Raw genomic sequence first — 18,666 nt, forward strand, 5'->3', positions numbered from 1 at the left:
TTGATGTGGCTTTTAAAATCACCATTGGATCAAAATTCAATAGTGATCTATCATAAATTCAATGGTGATTTTAAGAACCACATCACTTTTGGGGGGACAAAAATGGGACAATGGGGTGATATGTAGCAGTACTCATTATTTTATTTGGTAGGAACCTATTCTATGGGAATAACTATTCACTTACGAAGATGAATAGATATTTCTCTAAAATATGAGAGGAATAGTTATTCTTGAGGGAATAGATAACATTTTTCAAAAAACACCATATTTTTCTTTAATTTTTTCAAATTAAACTTCTTTTTTTTTAAAAAATAAAAAATAAAGAATTGGTTAGATCTGTAGGTGGCTGGCCACCCACAACAAACCCTAGGGGTGGTGTGGCCACCCCTAGTGTCATTAGGCTGGCCTCGACGACCCCGGATCCCTCCGAGAGTGGTTGTGGCTACCCCTGATGCTTGTCGGGGGTGGTCTTGGCCACCACTGAGGTTCGCTTTGGGTGGTCGACCACCCATAGATTGAACATCTTCAATTTTTTTTATTTTATTTTTTTAAGATTTGAGTTTTTTAGAAAATAAGAAATTATATGAGTTTTTTAGTAATTTTGGTTCAATTCCAATTGTGGTATATGTGTTGTCACCAAACTAAGGGTTCGCTTAGGTGTGTGATTTTTTTTTTGTATTATATTCTATTATTTTTTAAAATATTCATAATTATGAATATTGAGAAAAATTATTTTTTGAAATTATTTTGGATGATTTAGAGAACTTGAGACAAAATTGAAAAAAGTTAAATAAAACTTAAGTAGAACATGAATTTAAAAAACCTATCCAAACATATTTTTAAAAATTAATAACAAAACAAAATGCTACCCAAACATGCCTGCCTTAAAAAGAATTGAATTATTTCATTCCACCCTTCATCTTTCTCGATAATAATAATTATTTTCCTAATATTCTAATACCAGGCTTCATACTTGGTACACGGTCCACAAGTACATCTTTGATATCATTTTTCTTCCAGATAACCCCAATAAACCCTCCCTCGTTCTCTATCAAAACTCTAAAACCCCAGACCACAAACCTCAGCATCTCGAGCGACCATGGCTTCGATAACCGCGGAACTGGCCACCAACTTCCTCACACTCACTGCTCGCCACCGGACCCAACTCTCACAGCTCCGAGCCACCGTCCTTCCCTTTCTACTGCCACCGAAGACCCGCCAATCCCAGTCTCTACGCTTCACCACGTCGTCATTTGGCTCCAGAATTATCGCTGTGGATTTCGCTAGGCCTAGAGGAGGCTCGCGCCGATTCACGATGGCTGCCACCGCCACAACGACGCCGCAGAGCGAAGGCTCCGATGTCTCCACGAAGATTCCACCCGATGATCGGATTCCGGCCACTATAATTACCGGATTCCTAGGCTCTGGAAAGGTTCTATTTAATTTGACTTTAATCATTTGGGCCAAATATCAACTCAATTTTTAGTTTTTCGTTCTAATGCAGAGTAATTTCCTGAAATAAGCTTAAATGATTTTTCTGAGAAAAAAGAAGCTTAAATGACGTTTATTTATTTATTTTTGAGTAATGCTACATAACACACAAACATCCCACAAATATTCCAATGTGGCAAGGCCTACTAGCCATTGGATAATGTAGCATTACTCTTAATTTTTGTATATTTTTGTGGGATGTTTGTGTGATATGTAGCATTACTCTTAATTTTTATATATTTTTCGACTTTTGATATGTATTATGTGAGAAATGTGACTTGGAAAGTTACGGTTAGAATTGGGAGAAGCTTGTGGTTTTGGAAACGTATTGATTTTTTAGAAGTGCTTTTGAAATGAATGTTAGCTGGTAAAGCTATTATCAAATTTCAGAGGAACAGTATCTTAGAAATCAAAAAGATTTGTCGGGTTTTACAAGCCTTATGAGGTTGAATTCTGATAGCATCGCATGTGTTGCTTATAACCCTTGCGGTTTGCTAGTGATGTTTATATGTGAAGAAATATTGTATAGTAAAATTTGTCATTGAGCTCTGGCTTAAACACCACTTCCTCTCATCTTAGGAACATGATGGAGGGAAAAGATGTGAGTCCAAGGCCCATTGAGTGCATGTGTAACTTACTGATAAAAAAAATGACAAAAATTTCCTACAAATTGAGTTGTAGGAAAATTCCTCCAATTCAGTTTTTTAAAGTACTATGTGTCCTTTAACATGTGAGAAACAATGTTTTTTAATAGCGTGTGCTTCTTATATGCTTTTTTGATGGTATTATTTAAAAACATGTGTTTCTCACATGTTTAAGGGACATAGAACATTTTTAGTGACTTGGTTGGGGAAATTCCTATAACCCAATTTGTAGAAAGTTTATATTCTAAAAAAAGAATGGTATAGGAAATTTTGAGGTCATGTTGGCCTTGTGAATGAAACTTTTTACTTGTTTCTTCTATAGTGCGTGCACATATAAATACTTATATTTTTATGCTTTTATGCGAATTGAACAGACAACATTACTTAACCATATCTTGACTGCGGAGCATGGGAAGCGAATTGCAGTCATTGAGAATGAGGTATGAGGTCAAATCTTGCTCTCTCTAATGTGTTGTGCAGGCATGCGTATTGTGAGCCATGTTGGTAATTGATACTTAAAGGTGATTTTTACGTCCTGTATCATATCATGTTCTTTTCTTGAATTTGCAGTACGGGGAAGTAGACATTGATGGTTCTTTAGTTGCTGCAAAAACTACTGGGGCTGAAGATATTGTCATGTTGAATAACGGCTGCCTTTGCTGCACTGTGAGGGGCGATCTTGTGAGGATGATCTCGGAATTGGTCAATAAGAAGAAAGGGAGATTCGATCATATAGTAATAGAGACGACAGGTAGTGAGACTGCTTATGCTCAAGATAATCAACTTAATATGTGCAATGGGAATTGCATGGTTATTTTCTACTACTTTTTTATCCTTTGTAATACTTGATGAGATTTGTCTGCTACTCTGCAGGATTGGCAAATCCAGCTCCTATCATCCAGACATTTTATGCTGAGGATCAGGTTTTTAATGATGTCAAGTTGGATGGTGTTGTCACATTGGTTGATGCTAAACATGTTGGCTTTCGCCTGGATGAAGTTAAGCCAAAAGGAATAGTTAATGAGGCTGTAGAACAAATTGCTTATGCTGACCGTATCATAGTGAATAAGGTACGTGTGATTACTATTTTTTTTGTACACTGGACATAGAGCTAAGTCATCTAGATTTTTAATGATAAGCAGTGGCTTATTAGATAAAAAGAGAGGCCTTAAGTGTTCAGGAATGGAGAAGGTCCACCGAAAGAACACGTGCAAAATTCAGTCTATCTATGCAGTCAAAAGCAAGTATCCATTTATTCAATGATAACAAAAATAAATACTTTAATAGAGCATGCAAACACATCAAACATAGAGGTGTAGCATCCTATATCAATCCATTACTATGCCATTCAAACTAAGATTTCCATCAAAAAAGAAAAACATATCAATGACCGTTCAAAGGCATCACATCCTGAACGGCAAATAAAGAGAAAGCAAAAGGCCACAAATCTCTGACAACAGAGCGATGAAGTAGTAGATGTTCAGCTACTTCTCCAATGGACTTACATGTACAAATTCAATGCACAGGAATCATAATCCTTTTGATTAGATTATCAAGTTTTTCTTATTTTTGTTTTGATAAGTAATAATTCATTAAAAAGCGTAGAGGGGCGCAACTTTAATACACAGGAAGTATACAAAAGAGCCCCTAAATAGAGGAAAGAAACGAACAAGAAAGTATAAAATCAGCAAATGACATACTACCCGGGCTATGCGCCGATACTCAAAGATATAACATATTAAGCACATTTCTACAAAGAGCCCCAACCGTAACCTCCACATCCTCAAAAAGCCTAGAATTTCTCTCACGCCACAAGCTCCACAAAACACATAAAAGAACCTGCTTCCAAATACGGTTAATAGAACCACGACCCAGCAAGGTGCCCCAACCACTCAATAAATCCAAGACACTACTAGGCATAACCCACTCCATCCCGAACCAGCTATAAAAAGAACTCCAAACAACCCGTGCCACGTCATAATGAAGAAGAAGGTGATCAACGGATTCCCCATACTTTTTACACATAACACACCACTCTACCATCACAATACCACGCCTACGTAAATTGTCATGTGTTAAAATCTTTCCTAAAGCTGCTGTCCAAACAAAGAACGCCACCTGCTTTGGAGCTTTAACAGGCCATATAACCTTCCAAGGAAAAGAAGCCACCTTGTGACAAAATAATGTTTTATAGAAAGTCTTCATAGCAAAATTCCTCTTCTTAGAAAGATTCCACACCACCTTATCAACCTCCCCATGCCGAATCCAAATAGAGTATAACTGTTCATAGAAGGACATCACCATCTCTACCTCCCAATCCTGAGCATAGCGCGTAAAGAGAACATTCTATTGAGTCACACTTCATACCATTGACAGATTATCCACCACCCAAGCATCTAAAAAACGAACAATAGAGTACAAAGCTGGATAGCATAGCTTGAGAGGCCTGTTCCACACCATAAATCATGCCAAAGCGAATATGAGACCCCTCACCCACCTCAAAACGCAAGTACTTGGCTACATTATCCCACCCCCTTCGAATAAACTTCCAAACACTCACACCATAAGACCCCGTCACTGATAATGAACTCCAACCTCCCCTCACACTCCCATACTTCACCTCAATCACCGATCTTCACAAAGCATCATGTTCCTGCGAAAAACTCCACATCCACTTCCCCAATAAGGTTTGATTAAACTTAATAATATTACGAACTCCCAGTCCACTAGCCTTCATTGGAGAACAAACCCGATGCCAATTGACTAAATGAAATTTAGTCTCATCCCCCATACCACTTCACAGAAACTCCCTTTGAAGCCGCTCTAGTTTCTTGGCTACACTCACAGGAATAGGGAACAGAGATAAATAATAAGTAGGAATGTTGGACAGTGTACTATGAATCAACGTCACCCTACCACCCTTGGATAAATAAAGCTGTTTCTAACTAGCCAACCTTCTCTCCACCTTCTCAATAACCCCATTCCAAATAGAAAGAGATTTAAACGACACCCCCAACGACATACCCAAATATGTCATCAACAGAGACTCATTTCTACAACCCAGAATATGTGCCAAAGACTCCACACCATCCACGTCGCCAACAGGGACCAATTCGGATTTGCCTAAATTAATCATCAACCCTGACACTGCTTCAAAACATAAGAAGGTACACCTCAAATTTCGCACATGCTCGGCCTGTGCTCCACAATCAATTAATGTATCGTTAGCAAACAGCAAATGATTCACCACTAAAGCTTTATTATCCCTGATGTCCACCGAGAAACCAGACAACAAGCCTTGGAGCATAGACTCATTCAACATCCTACTAAGCGCTTCCATAAACACCACAAACAGCAAGGGAGAAAGAGGATCACCTTGCCTAATCTCCCGCGAGCTCTGAAAAAAACCTATTGGCACGCCATTAACCAAAATAAAAAATTTTACTGTAAAAACACACAATTTAATCCATTTCCTCCTCCTCTCCCCCAAACCCACACCTTTGCATGTAGAGTAAGAAATCCCAATTCACGCAATCATATGCTTTCTCCAAATCCAGCTTACATAATAACCCCGCCTCCCCCGACCGCATTTGGCTGTCCAAGCATTCATTGGCTATAAAAACTGAGTCCAAGATTTGTCGACCACCAATGAAGGCATTCTGAGAGCTCGAAATTAGTTTCCCCAACACCGATTTGAGCCTGTTAGCAAGGACCTTAGAAATCACTTTGTAGACCCCTCCCACCAAACTGATAGGCCTAAAGTCCTTAACCTCTACCACATCTACCTTCTTAGGGATTAGGGAAACAATAGTTGCATTCAAGCTCCTCTCAAACTGGCAGCTATTATGAAATTCTGAGAAAACCACCATAATATCTTGTTTGAGAACCGCCCAACATTTCTGAAAAAAAGCCATAGAAAAACCATCTAGACCCGAAGCCTTATCCCCTCTCAACTCCCGCACCACCTCCTGCTCCTCAAAGACACATTCCAACCAGAGACACTCATCCGCATCAATGGAAGAGAAAGAAATCCCATCCACCCTAGGCCTCCACGAACTCTGCTCGGTGTACAAAGTGTCATAATAATTGACAATGTGATCCTTAATCTCCATCGGTTCAGTAGACATAGCCCCATTAATTCTCATAGCTCTCACATGATTGTACCTCCGATGGGAATTTGACACCCTGTGAAAGAATTTAGTGTTATTATCCCCGTCCTTCAGCCACAAAGCCCAAGATTTTTGGGGTGCAAAGTTTCTTCTTTGCCTTTGAAGCATCTTGGTCTTCTACTGAAGGCTTCCTACAAGGCCAAGTCTATTTGGGACAGTGTTGTTAAAAAGATAGAGCATCGGTTAGCTAGTTAGAAAATGACGTATTTGTCAAAGGTAGCAGGGTTACCCTTATTAAGAGCACCCTTTCCAATTTACCTACGTACTTCATGTCTCTCTTTCCCATTCTTGCTGGTGTTGCAAAACCACATGGAGAAGCTTCATCAAGACTTTTTATGGGTTGAGATAGGTGAAGAGTTCAAATTTCACCTAGTTAGTTGGTCCAAGGTTTGCTTTCCGATCTCTGAAGGAGGGTTGGGAATTCGGAACTTGAGGATGTTCAATCATGCTCTTTTAAGAAAATGGTTATGGTGCTATGTGCATGAGAGAGGGGTATGATGGAGAGTTGTTGTGGATGCTAAATATGATAGTTCGTGGGGTGGGTGGTGTTCTATTTGTTGGATCAGGCCTTTGACCATCTTACCTGAAAACCAATTGATGTCCAATGAAGGAAGCCAACGCCTTTTATGGCATTCGAAATCGCACCCCACAAAACATGTTCTAAAACCTGTCCAAGTGAGCAGAGCAGCACTGTTGCACTCCAACAATCCCTCCCTCAACGTGACGCTCCCGAGAATCGAATCTATGACTCTGGCTCTGATACCATTTGTTGGATCAGAAAAATCAATTGGTGTCCAGTGAGGGAAGCCAATGCATTTTATAGCATTCGAAATTGCACCCCACAAAGCATGTTTTAAAAGCTGTCCATATGAGCAAAGCAACATTGTTGCATCCCAACACTATTGAACCCCCTCGGCCGTTTGGGGTGGGGTTATTAAAGAATACCATGAGGGGATGGATGATGTTTTCTTGTCATACCAGATTTGAGTTGGGAGACATCTACAAGATTAGATTCTGGTACGAAATGTGGTGAGAGGAGACGGTACATAAGGAAGTTTTCCCGGATTTATTTAGTATCGCTTGTGTGAATGATGCTTCAGGAGCAATTCATTAGAAACGGTTCCCCTTAGTGGAACATTAGCTTCATTAATGCGACTCATGGCTTGGAGGTGGATGCATTTGCTTCATTCTTCAATTTGTTATATTCCTATAGAGTGCGACGGAAAGGTGAAGACAAGCTTTGGTGGGTCCATTCAAAAAAGTGGGTGTTTGCAGTTAGCTTCTTCTACAGAGTCCTAGTCTGTAATAATGGCAGTCCTTTTCCCTGGAAGAGTATTTGGCGGACCAAGGTTCCTTTGAGAGACTTTTTTCACTTGGACATCGGCTAGGGAAGATCTTTACAATGGACAACCTTAGGAAGCAGCACGTAATTGTGGTCAAAAGGTATTGTATGTGCAAGAGGAATAGGGAGTATGTGGACTATCTTCTACTCCATTGTGAGGTTGCTTCTGCCTTATGGAATGCTTTTTTCAATCTCTTTGAGGTTATCCTATGTAATGCGTAGCCGGGTAGTTGATTTGTTTGCTTGCTGGTAGACAAGTGCTAGCAATCGAAGTGTTGTTGTGTAGAGAATGGTGCCTTCATTGGTGCCTGTGGAGGGAAATGAATGATCAAATATTCGAGGACTGCGAAAGAACATTGGAGGAGCTTAAGTTTTTTTTCTTTTATTCTCTTTATATTTGGACAGCTGTGTTTGTAGCACCTTTGGAGATAGTTTTCATGATTTTCTTGTTCATTAGTCTCCTTCTAGCTAGGTGATTCTCTTGTATACTTTTTGTGTACCTGGGTTACACTTTCATGTTTTTAATGATATTTCGATTACTTATTAAAATATATATATATATATATATATATATACACTGTCGATTTTCTGGTATCTTATAAAATTACGGATATGCTCCTAATTGTGAAACAAACCATAAATCATAAACTAAAGACTCAAATTCATGAAAATAAAGAAAAGAAAAGAAAGGAAATCAATCCTAGACTCCTAATGGCTTGGCCAAACCATGTCAGTCTTGATCCAATATGATATGCATGTGAGACACAACACATTCACAAGTCTATCAACTAAGGGTCCTTCATCTTGTGTTTGTGATGCTGGGGTTCTCATAAAAATATCACGGCTTTATGATGAAAGTTTTACTTGAGAATATAATTTATTTGCTCTTACTGATATGCTTACCCTCGTTGCTACTAGACTGATCTTGTTGGTGAGCCAGAAATTGCTTCTTTGGTCCAGCGAATAAAGGTTAGTATCGTCCCCCCCCGCCCCCCTTTTGTTATACTTAATAGTTTTATTGCTTTTTGTTTTCATAATTTAATTTTGACTTTTAGTTTTCTAATCAATTTCTGCAATTTGAGCACTCTATTGATGTTGATGTTGTATGTTTGAGGACAGAAAATAAATGGAATGGCTAATTTAAAGCAGACAGAGTTTGGAAAAGTTGACTTGGATTATGTTCTTGGAGTCGGAGGCTTTGATTTGGAGAGGTAATCTTTCATTCACTTGTTGCGGGGTTTGAATAGTTCTATGCTTTACAAAAGATGTGAATCATTTAGGGCATTCCCTGCCTTTTTGTTTGAAACCGGTATCTTTATCTATGTATTGTTATTTAGATCCATCATTTTACACATGTATCATCATCCAAATTTGCACTAGGGCTCGAAAAATTTTGGTCATGTTTTGGCAAACTTTTGCAATACACTTTTTCGCTTTTTAGACACTAAAAAGCACTTTTCAAACTATAGTTATCCAACTGAGTTTTCAAATGTGGCCCCCACCACTAAAACACTTTTTAAAACAAAAGACAAAACACTTTTCAAAAAACAAAATACAAAACACTTTTTAGAAAACTTACCCCACGGTCTCCACCTTCATATAACAATTTTTTAACAAACACAATTACTTTTTTAGAAGTGGAGGCTGCCCTTGTTACTTACAAAAAAAATAATAATAAATAAATAAAATAATTGAGGTTGGCCTTCACAGGGTGGAGGCCGCCCCTTCACTGAAGATAGGTCTTCCCTTCCCACACACCATTGCAATTGGTGGCGGGTAGAACACCACACACCCTCTACGGTGGAGGCATCATCACCCCCCTCCCCCCCTCTTTTTCCAATAAAGGGATGGGAGCTTCCCACCGACATAAGGGGGTGGGCGGCTGTCACTTATGGAGGTCAGCCTTTAGCAAACTCAATTTCTTTTCTTTTTTTATTATTATTTTTGCGTCTTGTTTCTTCTATGTTTCAAAAAGTTAAAGCAGAACACTTTTTAACTTTTTGTTCAGAAACACATTTCAATTATCTATCAGATGTGGCCCTCACAAACAACACTTTTCAATTTTTACTTTTTCAAAAATACTTTTAAAAAACTTTACCAAACAGGCCCTTTAGTAGCTTTATTTTTTTTTTTTTTGATAAGTAATGGGCCCTTTCGTTTTATGTATGTCTCATTTATTTAGACTTTATTTGTTGGCACCATTTTAGTAGCATACTTGGTCATTCACAAAGACATACTCAGTTTGACTTTGTTTATTCACCTGTTTAACTCTTTAGTTTCAACATAGTTCTTTGCTGTCCCCCGCTTGAGCATGCATCGGTGATTTTGGGGTTGTAGGCTAATATTGCTGGAATCTTGCCAGGATTGAGAGTGTTGTCAATGCCGAAGATGAAAAGAAAGATCATGACCATGATCATCATCACGACCATGATCACCATGACCATCATCATCATGATGGTGACCATGAGCATAAGCACGGTAACTTGAATGAGCAGTTATTGATCCTTTGCATGCACGTTTAATGTTGTCTTCTTTATTAATGACCTGATATTGTGTATCAGCAATGGATATCTGTTGTTCCAACAAAAGTCATTGTTCTAAAAGCCATGTATTAATGGTGTTTTCTAATTTCCTGTTTGTTTGTAGTCAAGTGAGAGCAATTATTGACTGCATGTACATAACTTGTTATTTTCTTTATTTATTACCTTATTTGGTGTATCAGCAATGGATATGCGTTGTTCTAACAATTTGTGGTATGTGTTAATGGTGGTTTTCTGCTTTCTTAATATTTGTTTAGAGTCAAATAAGAGCTTTGCATGTGCATATAATGATGTTTTCTTCATTTATGAGCTGATGCTGTGTATCAGGAAAGGATATGTATTGTTCAAACAATTTGTTGAACATGTTGCTGGAATTTTTCTGGTTTCTTGTTGTTTGTTTGTTTGTTTTCAAAGTACAACTGGACAGTCCATGAAAATTATTAGAAATTTTTAGCAAATTCCCTGTTAATATTCACTGTCCTTCACTTTTGAGATTCTTTATCCCAAATAGCAGTTGTTTTAGTTTCTGTTATCTGGCATGGTCACATGCTTATGGTTGGGCACAAACACAGTACATAAGCATAGTGAATTAACAAGGGATATTTCTTTGGAGATTTTTTTAGTAAGGATCTTAGCAGTTTTGCAATAAATTGTAATCCCTGGTGAATCCAGAAGAGATATTTCTTAGGAGATTAGCAGGCCTTAACGATTTCATTGAGAGTTCTAATCTCCAGCATGACCATTTTAACTTAATGACAACTAGAATTATAAAGTAACTCAGGAAACCATTTTCACATGGCCTCTTTGGATTAACCCCGACCTTGTGTCTTCCAACAATAATGAAGTAGCTCTAGGATATTGCTAGGCATGACCCACAAGACTCCAAATAAGATGAGAACTGAGTGCTAGATCTTGCTAGTAAACTCACAATGGATGAGGAGGTGGTTGATGGTCTCCTCGCTCTTTTTGCAAGGACAACACCAATTGATAAGGGTAAGACCCCGCCTCCTTAGATTATCAATTGTGAGGATTTTGTCCAAAGCTACCGTCCAAGTGAAGAAAGAATACGAGGTGGAGCCTTCACCTGCCAAACGCTCTTCCAGGGAAATAGACAAGACTTTCCAGACTGTAGTGAAATGTAATAGCTCTTCACATCAAATCCAGGTTACCTTCTGGGGTCCACAACATTTTATCTCTCTCTCGAATGGGTTTTTGAAGAGTACAATAGATTGAGAAATGCAGCAAAGGAATCAAGATCCCAATCATGGACGGCCCTGAGAAAACTTGGGTTCCATTGGTCATAAGTGCCAGAAGCGTCCATGTAATCCGACACTAAGGCCTCTTTGTCATAAGCTATGGAATAGAGTTTTGGAAATAAGGACGTGAGATTCGCTTCTTCACACCATACACCTTGTCAAAAATGAAGGTGAGATCCATCCCCAACTTTGTAGGAGACCAAGTTGGAGAAATTCCCCCAGCCATTCTTAATATTCCCTCCAAAGGCCCACCCCATATGGCGCTTGAGTAACCTCGAAACACCATCCCTCTCTTTGGATCCCATATTTCTCAACAATACCTGTCTCCATAAGAAATTCTCTTCCTGAGCGAATTTTCAAAGCCATTTACCCAATAAAGCTTAAATAAACAACATAAGGTTTTTCACACTCTTTTTAGTGGGTTTTGTTTCCACCGAGGCCGTTCTCCTCGATGTTTGGGTGTTCTCCCCAGTTTTTACTTGGTATGTCTTGGAGCGACTAGCAATCTTCTTAGGTCTTCGAGGTGGGTGAATCTTCGAAGGGGGATGATCTTGAGAGAGGGGTTGTTGTATACCCCAAGGTAGTGCAAGATGCTAAGTCGTGTTTTCGCACGATGGGGGTTTCTTCCAGGGGACTGAGAAGAGTTTTTTGAATTTCTTGACTTTAGTTGATAAGAAGTGGCACTCTGTCTCTGCTCCTAAGCAAAAAGGGAAAAGAGAGGTCAAGAATTTAGAATGCTTGATCAATTTCGATGTTGGGGGTGTTGGTTCTAGCCGAGTTAGAGGCAAGAGGTTGAGGGTTTAAAGTAACCTTTCTTCTGTCTTTTGGGTTTTTTCGGGTGTTCTTCCTTTGTTTTCTGTTTTCCTTTTGTTTCGGTGTCCTTGTGTACTCTTTGCATGCTTAGAGGCGCCTTTACGCTTTTTTTAATGCTATTTCTTTTCTTACCTAATAAAAAAATTTGTTTTTCACACCCAACCCTCCTCTTGGAACAGGGGGGAAATCAGTCTTCTAGCTCACTAGATGGAGCTTAAGTTCTCCATCAAAACCATCCCAAAGAAAAGGCCTTCGATTATGCTCCAGTCTTCTGGCTATATCAGTTGGTAAGTGGAAAAGGGACAAGAAGTATGTAGGCAAATTGAAAAACATGCTCTTAATAAGAGTTAGGCGACCACCTCGAGACAAATAGATCTTCTTCCAACTAGTCCATCTTTTTTCCATTTTCTCAACTATCTCATCCCAAATAGCTTTGGACTTGAAAGAGGCACCCAGGTGAAGGCCCAAATATTTCAATTACAGAGAAGAAATATTACAATTCAGAATGTCAACCAACTCTTCCTGATGCGGGACGTGACCCACTGCAACTAATTCTGATTTCCAAAGAATGATCTTCAAACTCGAAATAGCCTCAAAATACAGTAGAATGTGCCCCAGATTAAGAGTCTGGTCTCGATCCGCATCACACATAATGAGAGTATCATCTGCAAAAAAAAGATGGGAGATCTTCAAAGGATTTGCGTTATGGAGGTCGACTCAGAATCTAGATAACTAGTCCCCTATCGTTTCTCTAGACAATATCCTACTAAGAGCCTCCATGACAATCACAAATAGAATAGGCGAAAGTGGGTCCCCTTGATGGAGGCCCCTAGAGCTTGCAAAGAAACCATGCGGACTGCCGTTAATCAAGATGAGGAAATGGGCCGTGGAGATACAAGCAGATATTAATTTCCTCCATTTTGAACCAAGGCCCAAGAGCCCTAGAATATAGGAGAGGAACTCCCAATTAACATGGTCATAGGCTTTTTCCAAGTCCAGTTTGCACAACACACCGGAAATACCAGATTTCATTCTACTGTCCAAACATTCGTTTGTCATAGGACTGAATCTAGAATTTGTATTCCCACAATAAAAGCATTCTGATTATTAGATATGAGCAAACCCAGCATTTTCTTCGCCCCTGGTATTTTCTTTTTTGGGTAGACAGGGTTGCAACCAACATTGTGTTTTTGGTAATTAACTTTGCTGCAGGTTCTCACCATGACAAAACTCCAAAGCTGAGCAGTACACTTTATTTGACACCCACTATTGCATCTTTCCAGATGCAGCTATACTTGTAGAAAATGCGGCAAAATTGCATGAAAGATCAACAGATGATGATTAGAACATTTGGAGAGGGCAGATTGTGGGTCCACTGCTTTGTAGTGTTCTAGAAGCAGTTAGTGATGATCATAACTGCTGATTAACAATAAATTTCATTGTGTTTAAGGCGGAAGCTCAGATGTTTGTGAGCTGCCCTTCATTTACACTCTTTTTTTTTCATAACTTTAAAACTTGTAATAGTCATGGCTTCACCGGTTGGGATGAGGATGTTGTTATGAAGTAATTTATCTATAGAATTAAAAATGACAAACGTACAATCTTTATAAAGAGAGTCCACACTAAAGAATACAACACCCATGCTAATATTGCCTGTTTTCAGTGTTGAGTTCTCTAGCCATTAAAATGAATGTATCTCAGTCATTTTTCGTCTGAATATTAAGAATCTGTAGATAATATGGAATGGGTTTGACGTTCTTGCGTTTGAGTCTTTGCAGTTCCTTCCCTTGGCTTAAAATAATTCACTACCATGTTCTTTGAGAACAACTTCTGCATTCGTTTCCTGTACCTCTTTATTTTTAAATAGGCTTCATGCTCTATTGCAACTCTTTAGATCTAGTCATTTTGAATTTTTGAGTGCATTTATTTAATTCTCCCTAAATGTGCAAATTCAATAAAGGAATTTTAAGAGAGGATTTCTTTAGGAGCTGAAATATATGTAGCATATTTTTAAACTGGTAGGGCAGGGGTGAAACTTTCTGCAACCTGTTGAAGTAAGATGTAGGTTTTCAAACGGTAGGGGTCCATTTATAATCTGGGCTGGGTTGGCTGACATCTTGGGCTGCGGGACTTCCTCTCTACCCCTAAAGTGTCTTGGTATGCCGCTAGAGGCGTGTTACAAGGCTAAGTGTATTTGGGACGGCATCGTGGTAAAGATGGAGCGTCAGTTGGTCAGTTGGAAAAAGGTTGTATTTGTCTAAGGGTGGCAGGGTTCCCCTTATCAATAGCACTCTTCCCAATCTACCTACATACTTCTTGTCTCTCTTCCCCATTTCTGCTAGTGTGGCCAATCGAATTGAGAAGCTCCAACGAGACTTTTTATGGGAAGGGATAAGCGAAGAATTTAAATATCACCTGGTTAGCTGGGCTAAGGTTTGCTCTTCAATCTCTGAGAGAGGGTTGGGGATCAGAAATTTGAGGGTGTTCAATCGCCCCCTGCTAGGTAAATGGTTGTAGCGTTATGGGTTTTGAGAGAGATGCGTGGGGGAGAGTAGTGGTGGATTCTAAATACGGCAACTTATGGGGCGGGTGGTGCCCTCTTGAGCCAGCAAGTGCCTTTGGGGTGGGGGTGTGGAAGAACATTAGAAAAGGTTGGGATTCTTTCTCAAGCTTCACTAGATTTGTTGTGGGGGATGGAACCAAGATTAGCTTTTGACATGATTTGTTGTGTGGGGACACGACTCTTAAGGTAGCTTTTTCATCTTTATTTGGTATTGCTCGTGTGAAGGACGCCTCTATTGCAGATAATTTGGAGATTTTGGGCGGTTCCAACCAGTGGAACGTGAGCTTTACTAGGGAGGCTCACGATTAGGAGGTGGATGTTTTTGCTTCTTTTTTCCAGGCGTTGCATTCAATTAAAGTAAGAAGAGGTAGCGAAGACAAGATGTTGTAGGTCTCCTCCAAAAAAGGTTTGTTCAAGGTCAAGTACTTCTTTTACCCATTGGCTTGCTCTAGAGGTAGTCGCTTTCCTTGGAAAAGTGTTTGGTGCCCTCAGGCTCCTTCAAGGGCTGCCTTTTCTGCGTGGTCTGTTATCGTGATAAATAGATGTTATATATGTAAAAAGATTGGAGAGTCTATGGATCATCTTCTTCTTCACTGCGACGTGGTTTCTGCTTTGTGGAGTACTCGCTTCAGTCGTTTCAGGATGTCTTGGGTTATGTCCAAGCATGTTATCGGCTTCCTTGCTTGTTGGTGGTCTTCTGGAAGGCCAATGGATGCTATGGTGTGGAAAAAAGGCACCTATTTGCTTTTTTTGGTGCTTATGGAGGAAAATGAACAATAGGAGCTTTGAGGCTTGGAGGAGATTTTTATCCTCGTTTTACCTTATGTTGTATTTTTGGACTACGGCTTATGTGCACCCTTTGTCGTTTAGTTTTGATGACTTTCTTGCTCGTTTTTCTCTTACTAATTAGGTGTTTCCTTTGTATACTCCCAATGTACTAAGGGGTGTCTTACGCTTTTTATTGAGATTAGTTTCTTGTCAAAAAAAAAAAAATTATAATCTGGTTTATCATAACAGATTCAAGAATAGGTTAAAAGATGAACATGTAACTTGGTTAGACTGTATAAAGTAAGAAATATCAAAATGTCAACTATATTTCGTACTTTCTTTAACTGATTTAATGCACAAAGTTTGGTAAGGAACATTCGACTGGGTACTTAGCCAATAGCACCACAAGAGACATAATCAACTATATTTACCAAAACAATAATTGATTGAATTATGCTTCATGAATTGTGTGCATATCTTAGGTGCAGAATGAGTCTCAAGGTGTGAGTATAATGTCTGTTATTAGTCCAACTCCACAAATCGTTACTTAAGCAGCTAGGAAGTGCCTTGGAGCACCTTGCTTTATCCTTGTCCTAAGGCAAGCCACAAAGGCATAAGCTTTAAAAGCTTGAAAAAATATATATCATAGATTCAGATATTGATAGATGCAGAGAAAGGTAGCTGTCCAAAATGGCACAACTCTGTGCAAGTGTATGGTCTTCATACCTGTCTCTCCCACTTTCCTATGTTTGTTATTTGTTATTTGTTAATGTTCTCTGGAACTTTCCTGCTTCAATCTGTGGAGATGTGTGATTATTTGTTTTAGGGCCCTGGTCATTAATTAAGATTGAAATTTGCAACATGTGGTTATACATGTTGTACTTGTATAATTCTCTTTTTCTTTTTTGGAACAAGGCTCTCTACGTATATGGAAAAAAAATCAATGCACTAGTGTCATTTTTCTTTTGGTAAGTTTTCTTTTTGCAACAACATAAACCAATAACAATGCTTTTGGTATGGTACTTGTAATGCAGAACATCATGATGGTCATCACTCTCATGATCACAGTCATGATCCTGGTGTTTCTTCTGTCAGCATAGTTTGTGAAGGGAGCCTAGATCTTGAAAAGGTTGGTACTCCTCACGTGCACACACATTGCACTTTTTGTGATTATTCCCTTCATGATTCTTGTATAATCTGTTGAATGTAGCGGACCAAGCAACTTATGAATTACACAGGAGCTTTTTTCTGCCTATTTCTTTGAGGATTGTATTCTTAGTTTCAGATAGTCTGGAGATGGTGGATGACTGACAATTTGAGCTGATGACCAATCTTTCTTCTTTTTCCAGGCTAACATCTGGCTTGGTACATTGTTGTTGGAACGCAGCGAGGATATATATCGGATGAAAGGTCTTCTATCTGTTCAGGGCATGGATGAGAGATTCGTTTTTCAGGTGGGGTGAAAGAGTTCTGAAGTGCCACCTATGTTTGTCTGGTTATTTCTGGATGAGTACTTAGTTTTGATTTGCGATCTATCTTTGTTCAAAGTTATTATTCTTTGGGTAAGTTCTTCTGAGGCTTTGTCTCACGGTTATATCAATACATAGCTGAAAAGATGCCAAGTTAGAACTGCAATTTGTTTTCAATTAATCGCAGTCCATTGAAGACCTATGTCAACATCTTCTCTATTGGGTAGACAGATTTTCAGCATCCCATTAAACTGAGGACCGTATCTCTTGTTAATTTTGGAGCTTTGAGTTTCTGTCTGGTTTATTGACAACAGATTTCCTTGTGGATTTTGAAAATGCATAGAGAACTTATTGTTGCTTCCTGTGTTACAGGGAGTCCATGACATATTCCAAGGTTCACCGGATCGGTTGTGGGGCCCAGACGAAGCAAGGACGAACAAGATTGTTTTCATAGGGAAGAACTTGGATGCACAGGAATTAGAAAAGGGTTTTAAAGCCTGTTTACTGTGAGACTAACAGAAGGTTTTATCCGTTCTGAGTCGAAAATCATGACTGTTAATGGTCTTAAGGGTGGTGCATATGGAAACTATGTATTACTCTCAGTTAAAATTGTAATAGAGAAATAAATATTAATCCATTGAGCTGTTCGGAGCTGTCAACAATAGGATTTTTCTCTTCTTTATTTATTTATTTTTTTTATTTTTTTTCATATATAGACAACAATATTGGACTTCCGTTGCACACTGGTTCTATGCAAAGGTTGACATTTGGACCATGTTCCCTCAACAATAGGGAAGCACATGCAGAGTGTACAAACGGAGCGGTTATAACCGCTTTAAAACCGTTAATCACATAATCGTATAACCGCATAATTGCTTTCAAAAGCGGTTATAAATAACTGGTAACTGCCTAGGCAGAGGCGGTTAGTGGTGATAGGGTTTGGAAAAAACAGTTAATAATCACTAACCTTTTATATATATATTTGGATTTGTAATTTTTTTATTTATATTTGGATTTGTAAATCTTTGGGTTTTGGTTTTGTTTGTATTTGGTTATTTGGATTTGTTACTATTTTGAATTTTGGATTTAAAACCTACATTAAAATCGGCTCAAAAGTGGCCAAAAACTGGCTCAAAATTCAAATTAAAAAGCGATTATACAACCGCCGGTTATTTACTCAATAACCACCTAGGTAGAGAGTGTTAATCCAATTTCAACTTTTAAGAAAGCCCCTAAGATTTCACCATGTGAACCCGAGCAGGGATCTTTTCTATTTCAAGCTATTTAATGGTAAAGATTTAATGTTGTTGTATGTAATAATGTAACTAACATTATGTTATTTAAAAAATTTAAATCATATTGTATTATTTGTATCGTTAAATACAACATTAAATCCCGACCGAAAAATGGAGAGTATCTTATTCAACCCTACATTAGTATCTCAAACAATAGTCATACACAAAACTAGTGCAAAACCTCATTAAATGAGATGGATGGCGCTAAAATAGCATTGTGCGGTGGACCAGCTCCCCTCCTATTTAAACCAGTGAAAAATCTTTTTTGACTGAGAATCATTCAAGCCCCCAAAAGTCAAACTCAATTTAACAACCA

At 38.7% G+C, this 18,666-nt stretch overlaps 1 protein-coding gene across 1 annotated transcript; it reads left to right on the forward strand.

Moving 5' to 3' along the window:
• The first annotated feature begins 980 nt into the window (after positions 1 to 980).
• LOC133864366 (uncharacterized) lies at positions 981 to 17,717 on the forward strand. Its single transcript, XM_062300672.1, has 10 exons — positions 981 to 1,432; positions 2,510 to 2,575; positions 2,706 to 2,886; positions 3,009 to 3,205; positions 8,565 to 8,615; positions 8,766 to 8,857; positions 10,009 to 10,124; positions 16,621 to 16,715; positions 16,936 to 17,040; positions 17,428 to 17,717. The coding sequence occupies exons 1-10, from the start codon at positions 1,100 to 1,102 to the stop codon at positions 17,563 to 17,565; spliced, it is 1,374 nt and encodes a 457-aa protein (XP_062156656.1). The 5' UTR covers positions 981 to 1,099; the 3' UTR covers positions 17,566 to 17,717.
• Positions 17,718 to 18,666: the final 949 nt, after the last annotated feature.

This window comes from Alnus glutinosa, chromosome 3, assembly GCF_958979055.1.
Source record: "Alnus glutinosa chromosome 3, dhAlnGlut1.1, whole genome shotgun sequence".
Lineage (NCBI taxonomy): Eukaryota > Viridiplantae > Streptophyta > Magnoliopsida > Fagales > Betulaceae > Alnus > Alnus glutinosa.

Excerpts from the sequence above, each read along its gene's own strand:
- LOC133864366 (XM_062300672.1), top strand. The coding sequence starts at position 1,100 with ATGGCTTCGATAACCGCGGAACTGGCCACCAACTTCCTCACACTCACT. Across the intron at positions 2,887-3,008 it reads TATAGTAATAGAGACGACAG|GATTGGCAAATCCAGCTCCT; the intron begins GTAGTGAGACTG and ends GCTACTCTGCAG. Across the intron at positions 8,858-10,008 it reads GGAGGCTTTGATTTGGAGAG|GATTGAGAGTGTTGTCAATG; the intron begins GTAATCTTTCAT and ends GAATCTTGCCAG.